We start from the raw sequence: 22,689 nt of genomic DNA, 5'->3' as shown, positions 1-22,689 counted from the left end.
TTTGTAAAAGGGAAGAGGGCGGCCTATGTAAAGATGAGGTGTGAAGGTTCAGTTGGAGCGATTGAGAGTTATAAGGTAGCCAGGAAGGATCTAAAGAGAGAGCTAAGAGCAGCGAGAAGGGGACATGAAAAGTCCTTGGTTGGTAGGATTAGGGAAAACCCTAAGGCTTTCTATAGGTATGTCAGGAATAAAAGAATGACTAGGGTAGGTATCGGTCCAGTCAAGGATAGTAGTGGGAAGTTGTGCGTGGAGGCAGAGGAGATTGGAGAGACACTACATCAATACTTTTCGTCAGTATTCACTCAGGAACAGGACGTTGTTGCTGATGTGAATATTGAGTCACAAGTGATTAGAATGGATGGCTTTGAGGTATGTAGGGAAGAGGTCCGGGGAATACTGGAAAGGGTGAAAATAGATAAGTCCCCTGGGCCTGATGGCATTTATCCTAGGACCCTCTGGGAAGCTGGGGAGGAGATAGTGGAGCCATTGGCCTTGATTTTCATGTCGTTGTTGTCTACAGGAATAGTGCCAGAAGATTGGAGGATAGCGAATGTGGTCCCCTTGTTCAAGAAGGGGAGTAGGGATAGCCCTAGTAACTATAGGCCAGTGAGTCTCACTTCTGTGGGCGGCACGGTGGCACAGTGGTTAGCACTGCTGCCTCACAGCGCCAGAGACCCGGGTTCAATTCCCGCCTCAGGCGACTGACTGTGTGGAGTTTGCACGTTCTCCCAGTGTCTGCGTGGGTTTCCTCCGGGTGCTCCGGTTTCCTCCCACAGTCCAAAGATGTGCAGGTCAGGTGAATTGGCTGTAGTGTTAGGTAAGGGGTAGATGTATATGTAGGGGTATGGGTGGGTTACGCTTCGGCGGGGCGGTGTGGACTTGTTGGGCCGAAGGGCCTGTTTCCACACTGTAAGTAATCTAATCTAATCTAATCTGTTGTGGGTAAAGTCTTAGAGAGAATTGTAAGGGATAGGATTTATGAACATCTGGATAGGAATAATGTGATCAAAGATAGTCAGCATGGTTTTGTGAAGGGCAGGTCATGCCTCACAAACCTTATTGAGTTCTTTGAGAAGGTGACAAAGGAGGTGGACGAGGGTAAAGCAGTAGATGTGGTGTATATGGATTTTAGCAAGGCGTTCGATAAGGTACCCCATGGTAGGCTACTGCAAAAATTACGGAGGGTGCATTAGAGGTTTGGATTAGGAATTGGCTGGCTGGAAGGAGACAGAGGGTAGTAGTTGATGGTAAAGATTCATCTTGGAGTGCAGTTACTAGCGGTGATCCACAAGGATCTGTTTTGGGACCATTGCTGTTTGTCATTTTTATAAATGACCTGGAGGAGGGGCTTGAAGGCTGGGTGAGCAAGTTTGCGGATGATACGAAAGTTGGTGGAATGATGGACAGCGAAGGAGGATGTGGCAGGTTACAGCGGAATATAGATAAGTTGCAGAGCTGGGCAGAAAGGTGGCAAATGGAGTTCAATGTAGCTAAGTGTGAAGTCATTCACTTTGGTAGGAGTAACAAGAAGATGGATTACTGGGCTAATGGTAGGCTACTTGGTAGTGTGGATGAGCAGAGGGATCTTGGTGTCCATGTACACAGATCTCTGAAAGTTGCCACCCAGGTAAATAGTGCTGTGAAGAAGGCATATGGCGTACTGGGCTTTATTGGTAGAGGGATCGAGTTCCGGAGTCCTGAGGTCATGTTGCAGTTGTATAAGACTCTGGTGCGGCCTTATCTGGAGTATTGTATGCAGTTTTGGTCGCCATACTATAGGAAGGATGTGGAGGCACTGGAACGGGTGCAGAGGAGGTTTACCAGGATGTTGCCTGGCATGGTAGGAAGATCGTATGAGGAAAGGCTGAGGCACTTGGGGCTGTTCTCATTGGAGAAAAGAAGGTTTAGGGGAGATTTGATAGAGGTGTACAAGATGATTAGGGGTTTAGATAGGGTTGACAGTGAGAACCTTTTTCCATGTATGAAGTCAGCTGTTACTAGGAGACACAGCTTTAAATTAAGGGGAGGTTGGTATAGGACAGATGTTAGGGGTAGATTCTTTACTCAGCGGGTTGAGAGTTCATGGAATACCCTGCCAGTATCAGTGGTGGACTCTCCCTCTTTATGGTCATTCAAGCGGGCATTGGATAAGCATATGGAGGTTATTGGGCTAGTGTAGGTTAGGTAGGCTTCGGTCGGTGCAACATCAAGGGCCGAAGGGCCTGTACTGCGCTGTATTTTTCTATGTTCTATGAGACCAGAATTGTATGCAATATTCCAACAGTGGCCTAACCAATGTTCTGTACAGCCGCAATGTGGCCTCCCAATATTCTGACCAATAAAGGAAAGCATGCCAAACACCTTCTTCACTACCCTATCTACCTGTGACTCCACTTTCAAGGAGCTATGAACTTGAACTCCAAGATCTCTCTGTTCAGCAACTCTCCCTAGGATATTACCATTAAGTGTATAAGTGCTGCTAAAATTTGTTTTCCCAAAATACAGCACCTCATATTTATCTAAATTAAACTCCATCTTGTACGTCTCAACCCATGGCTCATCTGATCAAGATCCCATTGTAATTTGAGGTAACCTTCTTCGCTGTCCACTACAACTCCAAGTTTGGTGTTATCTGCAAACTTACTAACTATACCCCTTATGCTCACATCCAAATCATTCATATAAATGACGAAAAGTAGTGAACCCAGCACCGATCCTTGTGGCACTCCACTGGTCAAAGGCCTTCAGTCTGAAAAACAACCCTCCAGCACCACCCTCTGTCTTCTACCTTCGAGCCAGTTCTGTATCCAAATGGCAAGTTCACCCTGTATTCCATGAGATCTAACCTTGCTAACCAGTCTCCCATGGGGAACCTTGTCGAACGCCATAGTGAAGTCCATATAGATCACGTCTACTGCTCTGCCCTCTTCAATCCTATTTGTTATTTCTTCAAGAAACTCAATAAAGATTGTGAGACATGGGTTCCCACGCACATAGTCATGTTGACTATCTCTAATCAGTCTTTGCGTTTCCAAATACATGTACATCCTGTCCCTCAGGATTTCCTCCAACAACTTGAGCACTGATCTATAGCTCCCTGGTTTGTCCTTACCACCTTTCTTAAACAGTGGCACCATGTTAGCCAAACCCCAACAGCACCTCACCTGTGACTATCGATGATACAAATATCTCAGCAAGAGCCCCAGCAATCACTTCTCTAGCTTCCCACAGAGTTCTAGGGTACACCTGATCAGGTCCTGGGAATTTATCCACTTTTATGCATTTCAAGACATCCAGCACTTCTCCTTTGTAATATGGACAGTTTTCAAGATGTCACCATCTATTTCTGTAGATTCTATATCTTCCATGTCCTTCTCTACAGTAAACACTGATGCAAAATACTCGTTTAGTATCTCCCCCATCTCTTGATGCTGCAAACAAAGGCCGCCTTGCTGATCTTTGCGTATTTGTAAGATCCACAGCCTTTGTAATTCTATGTTGAGTTCACTTGCTGAGTTCACTTGCTGTATGACAACAGAGGAAAAAGTCATGCTGCTCAGCAGGCCTCTGATGTCCTCGAAACACATACTAAATTCTATGTTGAAACAGCCCAGCTACTGAATTCAGACCAATTTTGCAAGATGGAGGCAGAGTCGATATTCCAGCCAGAATTTGTCCGCTCCACACACACTTCTTTTTTTCTCTTCTCTTTTTGTCCTCCTAGTGTTTTTTCTTCCTTCTTTGTTTCTTCCCGTCAATGATGACTCCTGGCCACTGGTGAGAAGAGACGATTCCCAGCCTCTAGTGGCGCTTCTCAGCCTCCAACAAGCAATGACTCCTGGCCACTGGCAATGATTCCTGGCCTGGTGTAGAGGCCTCCCAGTATGGCAGGACACCCGCCCTGCATAGAATGGCTACCTCCCGACCTCTTGCAGCAGCCTCCCAAGCATTGGCGTGGCGACCTCCGGACCTGGTGCATGGGCCTCAGGGTGTGGAGTGGCGACCTTTTTCTGTAGGGGCTTCCCGGAATGCAAGGCAACATTCTGGCCTCCTGCAGTGGCCTCCTCCTGTAGAGGCCACACAATGTGGCATGGCAACCACCTACCCTGGTGCAGCAGCTTCTTCGCATGGCATTGTGACCCCTTCCGGTCTCCTGCAGTGGCCTCCCAACGTAGTATGTCACTGGTGTGGCATGAAGCCAGGGCCCAGTATGAACGGGAAGGCAAGAGCCAGCTTGGTCTGCTGTACTGACTCTTCTTTTGTACTGCTGGACATTTTACTTCTGTAACAAAAGAAGCAGTATCTAGGTGCTTTTGTATCTAAGTTCGTGCTGTAATTGGTGATGTATAAACGTTCCATTATACTCACTGAGAATATGTGACAATAAAGACTATTCTATCCTATTGAGCCGTGACATCAAGGAAGTGTAACATGAGTTCTGATTCCTGCAGGTTCCAAAATTCTTCGAAAATCTCTATTTGATGCTATTCTATATTGAAACCAAGCTTTCAGAAGTCATAAACCTGGAGATGTACAGCATGGAAACAGACCCTTTGGTCCAACTCATCCATGCCAGCAAGGTATCCCACCCTAATCTAGTCCCACCTGCCAGCACCTGGCCCATATCCCTCCAAACCCATCCTATTCATATACACATCCAGATGCCTTTTAAATGTTGTAATTATACTAGCCTCCACCACCTCCTCTGGCAGCCCATTCCACACACACAGCACCCTCTGCATGAAAACGTTGCCTCTTCAGTCTCTTTCATATCTTTCCCCTCTCACCCTAAACCTATGCCCTCTAGTTTGGACTCACCTCTCCAGACCTCCAAGCCCTCCGTTTTTTCCTCTCCAGACCTCCAAGCCCTCCGTTTTTTTCCTCTCCAGACGTCCCCAACAGTACCCTTCCACTGACACTCTCATTCGTTTGGCCGAACTGGTCCTCACCCTTAACAATTTCTCCTTTGAATCCTCCCACTTCCTCCAGACCAAAGGCGTAGCCATGGGCACACGTATGGGCCCCAGCTATGCCTGTCTCTTTGTTGGCTACATAGAACAGTTGATCTTCCGTAATTACACCGGCACCACTCCCCACCTCTTCCTCCGCTACACTGATGACTGCATTGGCGCCACCTCGTGCTCCCGCGAGGAGTTTGAGCAATTCATCAACTTCACTAACACATTCCACCCTGACCTTAAATTTACCTGGACCATCTCTGACACCTCGCTCCCCTTCCTGGATCTCTCCATCTCCATTAGTGACGACCGACTTGACACTGACATTTTTTACAAACCCACCGACTCCCACAGCTACCTGGATTACACCTCTTCCCACCCTATCTCTTGCAAAAATGCCATCCCGTATTCCCAATTTCTCCGTCTCCGCCGTATCTGCTCCCAGGAGGACCAGTTCCATCATAGGACACACCAGATGGCCTCCTTCTTTAGAGACCGCAATTTCCCTTCCCACGTGGTTAAAGATGCCCTCCAACGAATCTCGTCCATATCCCGCACCTCCGCCCTCAGACCCCACCCCTCCAACCGTAACAAGGACAGAATGCCCCTGGTGCTCACCTTCCACCCTACAAACCTTCGCATAAACCAAATCATCCGCCAACATTTCCGCCACCTCCAAAAAGACCCCACCACCAGGGATATATTTCCCTCCCCACCCCTTTCCGCCTTCCGCAAAGACCGTTCCCTCCGTGACTACCTGGTCAGGTCCACACCCCCCTACGACCCACCCTCCCATTCTGGCACTTTCCCCTGCCACCGCAGGAACTGTAAAACCTGTGCCCACACCTCCTCCCTCACCTCTATCCAAGGCCCTAAAGGAGCCTTGCACATCCATCAAAGTTTCACCTGCACATCCACCAATATCATTTATTGTATCCGTTGCTCCCGATGTGGTCTCCGCTACATTGGGGAGACTGGGCGCCTCCTAGCAGAGCGCTTTAGGGAACATCTCCGAGACACCCGCACCAATCAACCAAACAGCCCTGTGGCCCAACATTTCAACTCCCCCTCCTTCACCGCCGCTCCCTCACCACCAGACGCCTGGAGGAAGAACGCCTCATCTTCCGCCTCGGAACACTTCAACCCCAGGGCATCAATGTGGACTTCAACAGCTTCCTCATTTCCCCTTCCCCCACCTCATCCTAGTTTCAAACTTCCAGCTCAGCACTGTCTCCTTGACTTGTCCGACCTGCCTATCTTCTTTTCCACCTATCCACTCCACCCTCTCCTCCTTGACGTATCACCTTCATCTCCTCCCCCACTCACCCATTGTACTCTATGCTACTCTCTCCCCACCCCCACCCTCCTCTAGCTTATCTCTCCACGCTTCAGGGTCACTGCCTTTATTCCTGATGAAGGGCTTTTGCCCGAAACGTCGATTTCGCTGTTCGTTGGATGCTGCCTGAACTGCTGTGCTCTTCCAGCACCACTAATCCACTCTGGGAAAAGACCTTGTCTATTTAGCCTATCCATGCCCCTCATATTTTATAAACCTCTGTAAGGTCACCCCTCAGCCTCCGATGCTGCAGGGAAAAGAGATCCAATCTATTCAACCTTCCCCTGTCGCTCAAATCATCCAACCCTGGCAACATCCTTGTAAATTTTTTCTAACCCCTTTCAAGTTTCACATCTTTCCAATAGGAGGGAGACCAGAACTGCACACAATATTCCAACAGTGGCCTAACCAATGTCCTGTGCACCTGCAACATGACCTCCCAATTTCTATACTCAATGTTCTGACCAATAAAGGAAAGCATACCAAATAGCTTCTTCATCAACTTATCTAGCTGCCACTCCACTTTCAAGGAACTATTAACATGTACTCCAAGGTCTCTTTGTTCAGCAACACTCCCAGGACCTTATCACTAAGTGTATAAGTCCTGCTAAGATTTGCTTTCCCAAAATGCAGCACCTCACATTTATCTAAATTAAACTCCATCTGCCACTCCTCAGCCCATTGGCCCATCTGATCAAGATCCCATGTTTAGTACCATGCACTCTCTCTATTAAGTTGGCGATTATCAGTATCAAATGTCTTTGTAGGGCCAGTTTTGTGAATATATACCAACGCAGATTCAGAATTTTTGCTTGCTTTTGGGTTTTTTCACTACTTGTATGGGTGAGATCCAAAGTGTAGGCTGATTTCCACCTTTCTCATTAACTTCAAGGTCAAGTAGACGTGGAAGTTCCTTCTCAATCTGCTTCATAACATGAAGTAAGTAATACCTATTAACATTAATGCACCATTGAAGCACGTTTGCATCTATATGAAATATGCATTTAACAGGAATCAGTTTGCCAAAAATCAGTGAAATGATCAACACACAATTCAGGAATGTTGCTGATATGTGGAAGAATTATGTATATGATGGCAATTACGTGCAGATCTGTTATCATGTGAAAACCGATAAGTAAGTGTGCCACATTTTCCAAGATATGGAATAGAATACAACCTTCATTCTCGTGTTGGTGTCTTTGAATGAGGTTCGTATTTCAAAAGTCCTCAGAATTTTCAGGTACTCGTCGCTTGTCACTTGCAGGCAAGGTGAGCAAGGATTAAAAATAAAATTGCAAGAGATCTCTTCACAGTTGCTCAGTTTTGAAAAGAAATTAAGACCATATAATGTAGCGTATTGAGTCTGTTCTGCTTTTCAACAAGATCATGGCTGCCCTGATAATTCTCAACTCCATCTTCCTGTCTTTTTCCTATAACCTTTGAGTCCCTTACTGATTAAAAATCAGTCTCTTGTCTTGAATATACTTAATGACCCAGCCTCAACAGCCCTCTGCAATAAACTCGAGAGTGTGGTGCTGGAAAAGTACAGCTGGTCAGGCAGCATCTGAGGAGCAGGAGAATCGACACGTCAGGCAGGAGCCCTTCATCAGCAATGCTGCCTTATGCCCAAAACAACGATTCTCCTGCTCCTTGGCTGCTGCCTGGCCTGCTGTGCTTTTCCAGCACCACACTCTCGAACCTGACCTCCAGCATCTGCAGTCCTCACTTTCTCCTTCTGTGATAAAACCTTCACAGGTTCACAAAGCTCAGAAGCAAAATTTGTCCTCATCACTGTCTTAAGTGTGCGAAGACATATTCTGAGATGATACCCTCTGGTCTGATACTCTCCCACAAGAGGACTTCACTTCAGAGAACATCTCCAGGACACCTGCATCAATCAATGTCCCATGGCCGAACATTTTAACTCCCCCTCCTACTCTGCCGAGGACATGCAGGTCCTGGGCCTCCTCCATCGCCACTCCCTTACCACCCGACGCCTGGAGGAAGAACGCCTCATCTTCCGCCTCGGGACTCTCCAAACCCATGGCATCAATATCGACTTCACCATTTTCATTTCCCCTTCCCCCCACCTTACCCCAGTTCTAACCTTCCAACTCAGCACCGTCCTCATGACCCACCCCATCTGTCCATCTTCCTTCCCCCCCATACGCTCCACCCTCCTCTCTGACGTATCACCTTTACCCCCACCTCCACCTATTGCACACTCAGCTTCCTTCCCCCCAGCCCTAGTCCCAGCCCCCCCCCCACTTCCCATTTATTTCTCCATCCCAGAGGCTCCAAGCCACATTCCTGATGAAGGGCGTTTGCCCGAAACGCCAATTTTCCTGCCCCTCGAATGCTGCCTGACCTACTGTGCTTTTCCAGCACCACATTCTTGACTCTAATGTCCAGCATCTGCAGTACTCACTTTCGCCCACAAGAGGAAACAACCTTTCTGTATCCGCCCTATGAAGTCTACGAAGAATCTTGCGTGCCTCTCATTATTCTAAATTACAATGAGCAACGGCCAAAGTTCCTTAAACTCTCTTCACAAGGCAGTCCCTCCATACCTGGTATCAGCCAAGTCAACCTTCTTTGGTCTTATGATGTGTAGGAGCTGGTGTCGGACTGGGGTGGACAAAGTTAAAAAATCGCACAACACCAGATTATAATCCAACAGGTTTATTTGGAAGCACTAGCTTTCAGAGCACTGCTCCTTCATCAGGTAGCTGTGGAGCAGAATCATAAGACACAGAATTTGTACCAAAAGACTACAGTGTCATGCAACTGAAACAATATACTGAACAGACCTAGATTGCTGTTAAGCCTTTTTTTAAGAATGGGTACAGGTTTCACTTCATTAACACGTTGCATTTCGATGACATGACACTGTGATCTTTTGCAATACATTCTGTGTCTTATGATCCTTCTCCACAGCTACCTGATGAAGGAGCAGCACTCCGAGAGCCAGTACTTCCAAATAAACCTATTGGACTATAACCTGGTGTTGTGTAAGCAATCAAAAGGGGATCATCTCTGCACCATAGAAAATTGTCCTCATTGTCAGTCCCTGAAAACAAGGATGCCATCTGTCAGGCTTCATGGTTTGCGTGTCTTGAGGGATTCTGTAGATCAATGCTAGAATAAAGCTCTTTGAGCAGAAATGACAATAGCTGTCCTGAGGGAGGGTAGTGTGTTACAAGTTCATGAAGGAAATTTCAGAGCTTAGTACCTAGGCATCCAAAATCACACCCATTAAAGGTGCAGTATCAGAATTACACAAGCACAGATATCTCTCAGGGACATGAAGCTGAAGGAGATTGCAGAGCAAGGGTGGGCAAGGCCAGGGATAGATTGAAAAACAAGTATCAGAATTTTAAAATCAAGATATTGATTGATCAAAACCAAGTTGTATCATTGAGCATTGGGATGATAGATGAACACAACTTGGTGTGAGGAAGGACATGGGCAACAGAGTTTTTGATGGTGTCAAGTTGGATTCTGGAGAAGTGAAAAACTGTGAATATTCAAAAACTGTGAAAACCCTTATCCAATATGGAAGGGAGGCAAAAAGCAGGTAACTATAGGCTAATTAGCCTGCTTCTGGATTAGTGGTGCTGGAAGAGCACAGCAGTTCAGGCAGCATCCAAGGAGCAGCGAAATCGATATTTCAGGCAAAAGCCCTTCATCAGGAATAAAGGCAGTGAGCCTGAAGCGTGGAGAGATAAGCTAGAGGAGGGTGGGGGTGGGGAGAAAGTAGCATAGAGTACAATGGGTGAGTGGGGGAGGGGATGAAGGTGATAGGTTAGGGAGGAGAGGGTGGAGTGGATAGGTGGAAAAGGAGATAGGCAGGTAGGACAAGTCCGGACAAGTCATGGGGACAGTGCTGAGCTAGAAGTTTAGAACTAGGGTGAGGTGGGGGAAGGGGAAATGAGGAAACTGTTGAAGTCCACATTGATGCCCTGGGGTTGAAGTGTTCCGAGGCGGAAGATGAGGCGTTCTTCCTCCAGGCGTCTGGTGGTGAGGGAGCAGCAATGAAGGAGGCCCAGGACTTCTATGTCCTCGGCAGAGTGGGAGGGGGAGTTGAAATGTTGGGCCATGGGGCGGTTTGGTTGATTGGTGCGGGTGGCCCGGAGGTGTTCCCTAAAGTGCTCTGCTAGGAGGCACCCAGTTAGCCTGCTATCTATTGGAATCAATTATTAAGGAAGTATTAGCACAACATTTGGAAAATCATTGTCTAATCAAGCAGTTTCAGCACAGCTTCATGAAAGGAAAGTCATGTCTCACTAATTTTTTAAGAGTTTTTTAAACGAAGTTTCAACCAGACTGGATACAGGGGAACCAGTAGTTGGGTTAGTCTGGACAGAGTGGATGTTGAGAAGGTGTTTCCATTGGTAGGAGAGACTGGGACCCGAGGACACAGCCTTAGAATAAAGGGAAGACCGTTTAGAACAGAGATAAGGAGAAACTCCTTCAGCCAGAGAATGGTGAATCGATGAAATTCACTGCCACAGAGGGCTGTGGAGACCAGTTCATTGAGTGTAATTAAGACTGCGATAGATAGGTTCTTAACTGTCAAGGGAATCAAGGGTTATGAGGAGAAGGCAGGAGAATGGGGATGCGAAACTCATCAGCCATGATTGAATAGTGGAGCAGACCCGATGGGCTAAATGGCCTGAATTCTACTCCTATGTCTTATGGTCTTATAGTTGTACTTGGAATTCCAAACAGCATTCGGTAAGGTACCTTAAAAATAACAGTCCATAGTGTTGAAGGTAGTGCATTCACATGGATACAGAATTGGTTCAGGGACATCAACAGTGTGTGGCGATAAGAGCTTCTTTATCAGGCAACTGATGACCATTGAGTATAAGAGTTGGTAAGTTATGTTGCAGTTATACAGGACGTTGGTGAGGCCACACTTGGTGTACAGGGCAATCTCAATTATTTGAATGACATGGGTGGGGAGTATTTTGTTTGGAGAATCAAATGTTCGAATATTCAATGTTCGGATAATCAAAGATTCGGATAATCAAACATTCAGATAATCAAATGTTTGGATATTCAATGCTCGGATATTCGATATTCAGATTTTTGATGTTCAGATATTCGATGTTCAGATAACCGAGGTGGTTCTGTATTGTGTTCAGTTTTGGTCACCTTATTATGGGAAGGATGTTATTAAACTGGCAAGTGTACAGAATTTACAAGGATATTGCCAAGACTCAGTGCATAAGTTATAGGAAGATGTTGGACAAGCTAGGACTTTTCAGAGCATAGTAAACTGTCGGTGGACCTTATGGAAGTGTATAATATCATGAGAGGCATGGATAGGGTGAATGCACTCAGTCTTTTTCCCAGGGCTGGTGAATCAAAGACTAGGGGGCATCAGTTTAAGGGCAGAGCAGAAAGAATAAATACACAGTGGGTGGTAGGAAATTGGAATGAGGAGCCAGCAGAAGTGGTTGGGGTGGGTACATTAACACCATTTAAAAGGCATTTGGACAAATACATGGATCGGAAAGGATGAGAAGGATATGGGCCAAGTGTAAGGAAATGGCGTTAGACTGCTTGGACATTTTGGTTTGCATGGACCTGTTTTGGGCCAAAGGGCCTGTTTCTGTGCTGTAGAACTCTTATGACTCTATGAACAGTGGGATTGCGCAGAGGCCAGTGTTGGGACCGCAACTGTTTAGAATATTTATATTAATGATTTAGAGGAAGGAAGTGAATGTACTGTAGCCAGTTTTGGAGATGACACAAAAATAAGTGAAAGGCAGGTTGTGAGAGGGATACAAGCAGTTTAGAGAAATACTGATAGGTTAAGTAAGTGGGCAATAGAGTTGGCAAATGGAGTATAATGTGGGAAAATGCGAAGACGTTCATTTTGAAAGGGAGAACAAAAGAACAGAATAATATTTCAATGGAGAGACACTGTAGAAAGCTGCAACACAGAGGGACCTGGGGTACTTCTGCATACAACACACAAAAGCTAGCACACAGGTGCAATACGTCGTCAGGAAGGCTAATAGAACATTAGCCCTTATTTCAAGGATATTGGAATATAAGAGAAGGCCTGTCGTACATAAACTTTAAAATTGCTTGGTGCTAGGGTGACCGCCTCTGGAGTACTGTGAGCAGTTTTGGTCCCCTTATTTAAAAGACAATTTCATTGCAAGAAATTCAGATACATTCACGAGGATGATAGCTGGTATGGAGGGAATGTCTAATGAGTAAAGGTGAAACAGGTTAGGACTCTACTTACTGGAGTTTAGAAGAATGATGTGATTTCATTGAAACATATAGGATTCTTAAGGGGCTTGACAGGGTAAATGCTGACAGGATATTTCCCCTCGTAGGAGAATGTAGGACTCAAACAGCATAGTCTCAGAATTTAAGACTGAGATGAGGAGGAGCTTCCTGTCTCTGAGGGTTGAAAATCTTTGGAACCCCCTTGCCACAAAGAGGTGTGAGGGAAGAGTCCTTCTTTATATTTAAGGTTGAGATAGATAGATTCTTGATCAGTAGGGAATTGATGGTTCCAGGGAAAGGGTAAGAAAGTGACATGAGGCATGTTGGATCAGCCATAATTCTATTGAATGGTGCAGCAGACTCAACAGGGTGAATAGCCGACTCCTGTTCCTATCTCTAATGGTTTACAGACCATAGCATGTAAGACACCAGCCACATGGTTACATAAGAACTATCAGGTGACAAAAGCATAAAATGAGGGTTTCAATAACAGGTGAATTGAAGCAGGACAAAACAGGTAATGTTACACAGATTGAAATACAGTCCAAGTTACATTGCATATCTGTGAAAGTATCTTTTCTCAAGGTCAAGTATAACACTGAGATTGTGAACTATCTGGTAAAGTCTCAGATAATTGCCTGGGAGAGAGATGGAATTTGAAGTATGGATTGGAGCATGAATCAAAGGCAATGCTTACAGTGTTCCCAACATGTAGAATCATACAGCACGGAAACATACTCTTCAGTCTGATTAGTCCATGCTGAACGTAATTCCGAACTAAACTAGTCCCAACTGCCTGCTCCTGGCCATATCCCTCCAGAACTTAGTAGAAGGAAATTTCAGCTCATTCCCATTCTAATACGCAATGTTCTTAGCAAAGTGAAGAAGTCAAGAGAGGTGATGTTGAGGTAGATCAAAGTATTGTCACTGTTTGTTTGAAAAGTAATGCTGGGCATTTGGATGATGTCATTGAGAGGCAGCATGTCAATGTGAAATAGGAAGTGGGGGGCAAAGATTAATCTTTGGGGACCACTAGAAGTAATGGCGAGGGAATAGGAAGAAAAGCCATTGCAAAAGATGCTCTGCTATAACTACATATTGTGCTTAATCAGTAGAATGACTTTTGATGAGATAAAAGAGGGTCAGTAAGGGTTATGAGCTAATGTAATGCATGTAGACTTCCAAAGATGCTTGGTAAGTGTCACATAATGCACTTGTCAGCAAAATTTAAACACATGCAATTAAAAGGACAATGGCAAAATAGACAGAAAGTGCATAATCAACAAGTCCTCCAACCATGTTGCAATCATTCTCTGATTCACTTCTTTGATTCTATACATTTACTTCCACAAATTTGAGGAAACATTTTCCTCTGAAGTTTAATATTTGTTTAACAAAAATATTTTAAAAAACAATCTCACAGCCAACATCAGTCATCAACTCAGAACACTCTTTTAGATTCCCTTTACATAACTCTTGTCATGGAAAGGGAAACTAAACTTTGCTCCAGTTTTCCATTGTGAATTGTCACAATAACTAAATTACATTGAAAAATGCAGGACACTGAGTAAATCAGCCACAGTATTGAAATAATGACAATGCTTAACCTTTTTCAGCATCAAATTTTATTTAAACTTAACCTCAAATTTGCATTTTGCTTGCAAAGTTCAGAGATGTTTAATTTTGCTAAAGCCAAAATAACCACATTGAAAGGCTACAATAATGTACAAGAGTAAATAGGAATACCCTGAATTTGTACTTAGGTTTTCCTTTCTTGGCTGTTTTTGGCATTATTATTATCAATGCTATTAAACAGAATTTACATCACAGAAAATGGCCATCTGACTGACTGATCCATGTGGTATTTATACTCTTCAAGATTCATCTTTACTTACATTATCCCACCTCATATCAATCTATTCCCTTTCTCTTCAATGTCAGCATTGAGTCCAACAAAAATGCATCAATACTGACTACTTCAGCCGGTGGCAGCAAGCTGCACATTCAATTCATGTTAAAGAAATCCTTCCTCTATTTTATTTGTGTTTGTGCTTATTTTATATTTCTTCAACCCTGTTCTGGTTTCATATAGAACATAAAACACTTGTCCATCCTACCAAACATCTTTATTATTTTAACCACTGTCAAAAAATCCCCTCCATTTTTTTTTCCAGCGAAGAGTTTCAGCCTTATTTCTTTTTCAAATGGTTGCAACTTCTCAAATCCAGTAATATTTTAGTCGTTTTTACTGCACTTCCTCTAATGCTTCAGTATCCTTTTGGTGGTATTATTATGTAAATTTACTACTGCCTTCTTAAATTTGCAACATTATTTATTAATTCTTCTAATAAGGGATTGCTTTCATAAAGCTGTTGGTAAACCCTAAAGTAGCTGACATGCTGACATATCACAGACCTTGTTTTTAGGTAAAACCTTTCAAAAATTAGTTTTCAGGAATTGGTTTGTACTCAGTCTTTTGTAAACACCTACATACACAAAATAAGAGAGTTAAGAAACAGTATGTTTGAATCTAAAGACAAGCAAATTAAATATTACTGATGTTACGACGGAATTAAAAAAAAGAGAAATTACCTTTGGTATTCCAGCCACATCCAGCCAGTTTTCAAAAATAACTTCCATGGACAACCCCTGACTATGAATGAATTAAAAGGAGAAACCTGAGCAAAATATCAACTGATACAAATATTTTTAAAAAGTCAGAGAAATTTCTGAATTCTTTATAAAATCTAACAACTGGCTACTCAGTAGTGGGGAAATATTCAGAGACAATAATCCAAGAAAAAATTAATGGGCACTTCATAAATTATGGGTTGAGAAATGAAAAGAGTTGTGTGCACTACCATCCATCTCTTTTAGTGTGTGGGTTCTTTAGGGGCTTACATGGTCTGGTGTGCATGGGGGTAGCTAACCTTTTGGCTAACAAGATGTGTTTCTCAGTGTAATATAAGTTGCAATTTATTGCATCTCAGTAACTATTCACAGGTTATAAGAATAGACTCCAAGTTTCAACAAGAACTCTTAGAAGGGTCTGGCCTTGAGTCTGTCTCCTGTTAGATCTTTACTTGTCTACCATGTCTTCTTGAGATTATCACGTGGGTAATACTCAAAGCATTTTAAGAATTATTCCTTTCAGATCCTTCCAGATCCGTATAGAGCAAAACCCATATTTACTGAAGAGAAATTTTATTGGAATGGACTAACTTAGTTGCATGTTTTGAAGAAGTTGTGAAGTGGGATATTGCAGATAATGAGAATACAGATAAATTATCACTGCACAGCTGTTCATAAGTTAGTGCATGTAAATTGCCATGCAGAATACCAATGAAAAAAATTAAAAGCAACACCAAACAAATTATCTGTGCACACGAAAAAATTTAGCAGTACATTGAGTCATTGTTCTTTTATATATATGGCTTAAACTTGGGAATACAAAGCAGAATTTCAAGTTCTGCAAATTAAGAATTTCAAATTAGCAAACACCACATAACTCAGAAACGTGGTAGACAGTAAAAAGGATAATAGCAGACTTCTAAAATACATACACTGAAATATGTTTATACATGGCAGATAAAATTTAATGCAAAGATGAAGTGAATACTTTTGGTAGGAAAAATTAGATGAGGTGACATGAACTAACTAGTACAATTTTAAAGGGGGTGTAGAAAGTGATAAACCAGACAATCCGTGTAGGTGGAATCAACAGATGTGAAGCTATAAGAGCACAGCAGGTCAGATAGCATCCAAAGAGCAGGAAGGTCAATATTTCAGACTGAGACCCTTCAAGAATTCCGGCACAAAACATTGACTTTCCTCCTCCTCGGAGTCTTGATGAAGGCTTTTGGCCCGAAACATTGACTTTCCTGCTCCAGAGGGCACAAAAGCACAGATGTTGTGCTAAATATTTATAGAATGCTGGTTAGGACCAAGAAGATTATAGCCAATTTTGGATATTGCACTTTATAAAATATATTGAGACTTTAGGGAGGCTGCAGAAGAGATTTATGAAAACGTTATCGGAGACGAAAGATGGCAGCTTTTTGGATAGAGAAAGAGGAATTACTCTCCATAGAACACATAAATCTGAGGAGAATTTGAGTGAAAAACTCAAAATCATAAAGGGTTTTGACAGAGTCATCAAGAAGAAACTGTTTCTAAGAGCAGAAGGGTCCATAAACACAGGGCTCAGATCTAAAAGTTGATGAGCAAAAGCAACTGAGACAACATGTAGAAAAATTGTTTTACATAGCAAGTTTTGCTGTTCTAGAACTCACCATCAGAAAAGGTAATGGTAACAAGCACAACAACAACTTTGAAAATGTAATTAGATAAATGGGTGAAGGAGAAACATTGTAGAACTATGGGGAGGAGCAGAAGAGTGGGACTAAACGGATGTCTTTTTCAAGAGATGACACGGGCCTCATGACACATGGCCATACTCCTCCTATGCTGTTTCACTCTGTAACTTTATGAAAACACAGAGCACATATCAAAACAAGTATTCAAATTATTTTATAATGGAAAAGATTAATTTGTTAAACAATAAACAGATGTTAATGAAAAGGCATTATAATGATAATGGAAACTTCTTTCATTCACCAAATACAATTTTCTCCCTTCCCAATGTCTTATTGTGAAAATCATGTTTTAACAGAACAAATCAAATGCATTTCCTACATACCTTCTTAGTTCTGAAAAGTTCTCCATAAACATGTGCAGGAAATCCTAATTTTGAAATAACAATAACTGTGACAACAGTAATTACAATCCAAAATTCTGAGCAATTAAGACAATTTATTTCATCATGCTTAAATCTGTGCTCACTTGCCCTTCATAATATAAGCTCTGATGCAGATGTTGTTTGTGTGTAAATGAAGAAATAAGGCACTTCATCTACAGTCTTCCACCAACTATTAGGAAGTTTTCAATTGTGTTTACAACAACATGAATAACAGACTAAGGAATAAAAAGTGTCTCGTGCCTCCATGGATAAAACATAAAACAATATGTTGCCATTCATGTGCTTTGATGATTATTAATTTCATATTTCACATTTACAGAATTGGATTGCTGCAAAACAATTTTCACCAATCAAACTCACCTGAGAAAGTATCAGCTGACCATGAAATCTCTCCACAAACAGCCTGAAAAACTTCAGAAATGCTTTTTGTCCAACTCTGTTCTCAAGATAATGAAGAACAAAATAACCCTGTGAACAAAAAATGATTGTAAAATCAAAGAGAATCTTAATCGTGATAGATGAATCACAAAAGCACAGATGTAATTTCAAGATATATATTCATACCTATTATCTAAACATCTAGTAAGATTTCAGTACATCAAACAGAATCTGATCATCATCTTGATTCTCATCATCTTTCCTTGTATAGTTTCACTCAAATGACTGAACAAGTAAATTTTTTTGTTCTGGCATTCAAGATCACCAACACCTACTTAACACTATACACTTTACAATGTAAGTAAATCTTGCATCTGTTCTAATCCAGTCTAATTCTCCTGTTAAGATAAATGTCTAAATTCTATATTTCATCCAACTCAGCACGAAAAAAGTGCAACTTGTGTCAAGGTTCAAAATAGATATAATTCCGAGGAACATCTAAGAAGTTACCAAGATCTTCTTCATTGCGGTAAGATCACTATCAAATAACATTCAGATAAATAAATGCTTAAAAAAAAGGTTATGTCAATGGATGTGCCAATGCAAATACATGTGTTTTAATAAAAACTAAGATACTTGGAAAATGCAAAAATAAGAGTCAATAAAGTGTAGCCTGGAAAAGGCACAGCAGGTTAGGCAACGTCTGAGGAGCAAGAGAATCGATGATTTGGCCTTTCGTCAGGACTGGGGTGGGGGAAGGGGTTGGGAAAATAATGGGGGATGGGGCTTGGAAAAGATAGTTGGGATGTCGAGAAGTGAGCAAAGGTAGGAGGTGGTTGTGATAGGTCAGTGGGAAGAATGGAGTGGATAGGTGGGAAAGAAGAGGGACAGGTAGGTCAGGTCAAGAGGGCACAGCCAAATCAGAGGGTTGGATCTGGAATGAGGTGGGGGAGGAGAGATTTGGAAACTGGTGAATTCAATGTTGAGGCCGTGTAGTTCTAAGCTCCAGAGGTGGAAGATGAAGTGGGATGTGAGGATCAGAGGGATTCCATCCTCGTTGTGATTGCAGGAGTGGGGAGGGGGTGGGGTTTGAGGGCAGAGGTGTGAGAAATGGAGGAGATGCAATTGAGGGCATTGTTGATAACAGGGGAGGGGAAATTACAGTCCTGGAAGTAGCATGGCATCTGGGATATCCTGGAGTGGAATCACTCATTCTGGAAGCAGACACAGCAGATGTGGAGATATTGGGACTAAAGGAGTACGTTTTTACAGGGGAGGGAGGGGATTTGATAGAGATGTCAGTGTTAACGCGATCACGGGAGATGGAGACAAAGAGGTCCAAGTGTCGGAGATTATCCAGGTGAATTTGACGTCAGGGTGGAAGATGTTGACGTAATGAATGAACAGTTCAAGCTCATCAAGGGGGCAGAAGGCAGTGCCGAAACAGTCATTGAAGTACCAGAGGGGTGGCTATGGGTACCTGTATGGGTCCCAGCTATTCCTGTGACTTCCTCTTCCACAGGTACACTGGCATCATCCCCCACCTTTTTTTCCGCTATATTGGCACTGCCTCGTGCTCTCACAAGGAGCTTGAACACTTCACTCACAACACCAGTACCTTCTCTGCTGCAGTGCAGAGGGACCTGGATGCCCTTGTGCATGAATCATAGAAGATTGGTTTGCAGGTGCAACATGTAATTAAGAAGGCAAATAGAATTTTGTCCTGCATCACAAGAGGGATTTAATTTAAAAGCAGGGAGGATATGTTCCAGCTGCATAGGGTGCTGGTGAGGCCACTACTGATGTACTGCATGCAGTTATGGTCTCCTTACTTGAAAAAGGATGTAGTGGCACAGGAGTGGTGCAGAGAAAGTTCACTAGGATGATGCCAGAATTGAGAGGGTTGGCTTATGAGGAGAGACTGAATAGACTGGGATTATATTCAATGGAATTTAGCAGAAAGAGGGGTGAATTTATAGAAACATATAAAATTATGAAGATAGAAGCAGGGAGCATGTTTCCACTGGCAGATGAAACTACAACAAAAAGGCATAGGCTCAAAGTTAGAGGAAGCAGATTTAGGACTGAATTGGGCTGTGAATCTGTGCAATTTTGTGTCCAGTGAAGTACATAGAACATAAAACAGTACAACACAGCACAGGCCCTTTGGCCCTTGATGCTGTGCCAATGTTTTAACCTATTCTAAGATCAAACTAACCTGTAAACCAATCGTTTTACTATCATCCATGTGGCTAATCAAGAGTCATTTAAATACATGCAATGTATCTGACTCTACTACCACTCCTGGCAATGCAATTCACCCACCCACCACCCTCTGTGTAAAGATGCTACCTCTGATTTCTCCCCTAAACCTTCCTCCATTCACCTTAAAATTATGACCCCCTTGTTATAGCCATTTCCACCTTGGGAAAAAGTCTCAGCTATCTAGTCTATCTTGCCTCTCATCATCTTGTACACCTCTATCAAGTCACCCCTCATCCTTCTTCACAACAATGAGAAAAATCTCAGCTGCCTCAATCTTTCCTCATAAAACATGTCCTCCACTCCAGGCAGTATCCTGGTAAATTTCCCCTGCACCCTCTCTAAACCCTCCACATTCTTCTTAAAATGAGGCAAGTGTGGTCTAACCAGGACTTTACAGAACTACAGCATAACCTTGCAGTTCTTAAACTCAATTCGTATTGCCTAATGAAAGCCAACACACCATACGCCTTCTTAACAGCCCTATCAACTTGGTTGGCAACTTTGAGGGATCACATTGCCAAGAATCCTGCCTTTAACCCTGTAACCTACATTCAAATTCGACCTTCCAAAATGAATCACTTCACAGTTTTCCAGGTTGAAATCCATCTGCCACTTGTCAGCCCAATTCTGCATCCTGTCAATGTCCTATTGTGACCGACAACACCCCTCCACACTATCCACAATTCCACCAACCATCGTGTCACCGGCAAACTTACTAACACACCCTTCCTCTTCCTCATCCAAATAATTTCTAAAAATCACAAAGAGCAGAGGACCCTGAACAGATCCCTGTGGAACACCACTGGTCACTGAGCTCCAGGCTGAATACTTTCCACCTACTGCCACCCTCTGCCTTTTATGGGCCAGCCAATATCCAGACAGCCAAATTTCCCTGAATCCCATGGCTCCTCGCTTTCTGAATGGGCCTTCCATGGGGAACCTTATCAAATGCCTTGCTAAAATCTACATATACCACATCCACTGCTCTACTTTCATCAATGTGTTTTGTCACATCCTCAAAGACTTCAACAAGGCTTGTGAGGCATGACCTGCCCCTCTATGCAAAGATCATTGCCAAAGACACAGCAATCTCTTTCTCCACTTCCCGTAGCAACCTTGGGTACATCCCGTCTGGGAGAAAGTGAGGACTGCAGATGCTGAAGATCAGAATCAAAAAGTGTGGCGCAGGAAAAGCACAGCCAGTCAAGTAGCATCCAAGGAACAGGAGAGTCCATGTTTTAGGCATAAGCCCTTCATCAGGAATTGGGATGGTTGGCGGGGAGGGGGTTGTTGCTTGGGAGATAAGTCGGATGGTGGTGGGGCTGGGGGAAGGTAAATAGGAATGGGATAGGTAGCCGAAGGTTTGGGGAGAGAGTGATGGTGACAGGTTGGAGCAGAGGGTGGAGCAGATAGATGGGAAGGAAGATGGACAGGTGGGACAGAGCAGAGTTGGAGGGATGGATCTAAGATAACATGGGGCAGAGTAGATGAGGAAACTGGTGAAATCGACATTGATTCCGTGTGGTTAGAGGGTCCCAAGGCCTCAAGGAAGATGAGATAGATGTTCTTCCTCCAGTCATCGGGTGGCTAGGATTTGGTGGTGGAGGCAGTCCAGGACTTCCACGCCCTTGGCGGAGTGGGAGGGGGAGTTGAAGTGGTTGGCCACAGGGTGATGAGGTTGTTTTGTGCATGTGTCCTGGAGATGTTCTCTGAAATGCTCTGCAAGTCGGCATTCTGTCTCCCCAATGTAGAGGAGACCATATCGAGAACAATGGAGACAGATGATGTGGTAGGATAGAATAAAATCCCTACAGTGTGGAAACAAGCCCTTTGGCCCAACAGATCTAGAAGTTGAAGTTCTAAATTGGAGAATGGTCAATTTTTAAGGTTATTAGGGATGAACTTTTAAAAACTGATTGGGCGCAGATGTTTGCAGGTAAAGGGATGGCTAGAAAATGGGAAGCCTTCAGAAAGCACAGCACGGTGGCGCAGTGGTTAGCACTGCTGCCTCACAGCGCCAGGGACCCGGGTTCAATTCCCACCTCAGGCAACTGTCTGTGTGGAGTTTGCACGTTCTCCCTATGTCTGCGTGGGATTCCTCCAGGTGCTCCAGTTTCCTCCCACAGTCCAAAAATGTGCAGGTTAGGTGAATTGGCCATGCTAAATTGCCCCTAGTGTTAGGTGGATTAGTCAGGGGGGTGGATTTCTCTTCGGAGGGTCAGTGTGGACTTGTTGGGCCGACGGGCCTGTTTCCACACTGTAGGTAAACTAATCTAATCTAAAAAAAGAGATAATGAGAGTCCAGAGAAAGTATACTACCGTCAGGGTGAAAGGAAAGGCTGCTAGGTATAGGGAATGCTGGATGACTAAAGAAATTGAGGGTTTGGGTAAGAAAAAGTAGGAGTATTTGTAAAGTATAGATGGGATAGATCGAGTGAATCTTTAGAAAAGTATAAAAGCAGTAGGGGTATACATAAGAAGGAAATCTGGAGGGTGAAAACAGGACATGATATTGCTTTGCCAAATAGAGTTAAGGGGAATCCAAAGGGTTTTTATAAATACATTAAGTACAAAAGGGTAACTAGGGAGAGAATAGGCCCCTCAAAGATCAGCAAGGTGGCCTTTGTGTCGAGCCGCAGGAGATAGGGCAGGTATTAAACGAGTATTTTGCATTAGTATTTACTGTGGAAAAGGATATACAAGATATAGAATGTAGGGAAATAGATGGTGACATCTTGAAA

The 22,689-nt window shown here is 43.4% G+C and overlaps 1 protein-coding gene across 6 annotated transcripts in view; it reads right to left on the bottom strand.

Moving 5' to 3' along the window:
• The window catches only part of aopep (aminopeptidase O (putative)), a 433,713-nt gene that overhangs the window by 235,184 nt on the left and 175,840 nt on the right, over window positions 1–22,689 (bottom strand). For all 6 annotated transcript variants that reach the window (XR_011962667.1, XM_072585937.1, XM_072585948.1 and 3 more), the window contains 3 exons: window positions 17,666–17,773; window positions 17,246–17,289; window positions 15,139–15,199 (listed from right to left, as the gene is read on the bottom strand). Coding sequence is in view for 5 of the 6 variants with exons in the window: in XM_072585937.1 (XP_072442038.1) it covers window positions 15,139–15,199; window positions 17,246–17,289; window positions 17,666–17,773 (213 nt within the window). In the remaining variant the exon portion in view is untranslated. The remainder of the gene's footprint in view (window positions 1–15,138; window positions 15,200–17,245; window positions 17,290–17,665; window positions 17,774–22,689) is intronic.

This window comes from Chiloscyllium punctatum, chromosome 2 (genome assembly GCF_047496795.1).
Source record: "Chiloscyllium punctatum isolate Juve2018m chromosome 2, sChiPun1.3, whole genome shotgun sequence".
Lineage (NCBI taxonomy): Eukaryota > Metazoa > Chordata > Chondrichthyes > Orectolobiformes > Hemiscylliidae > Chiloscyllium > Chiloscyllium punctatum.
This window is presented reverse-complemented; position numbering and strand designations above follow the sequence as displayed.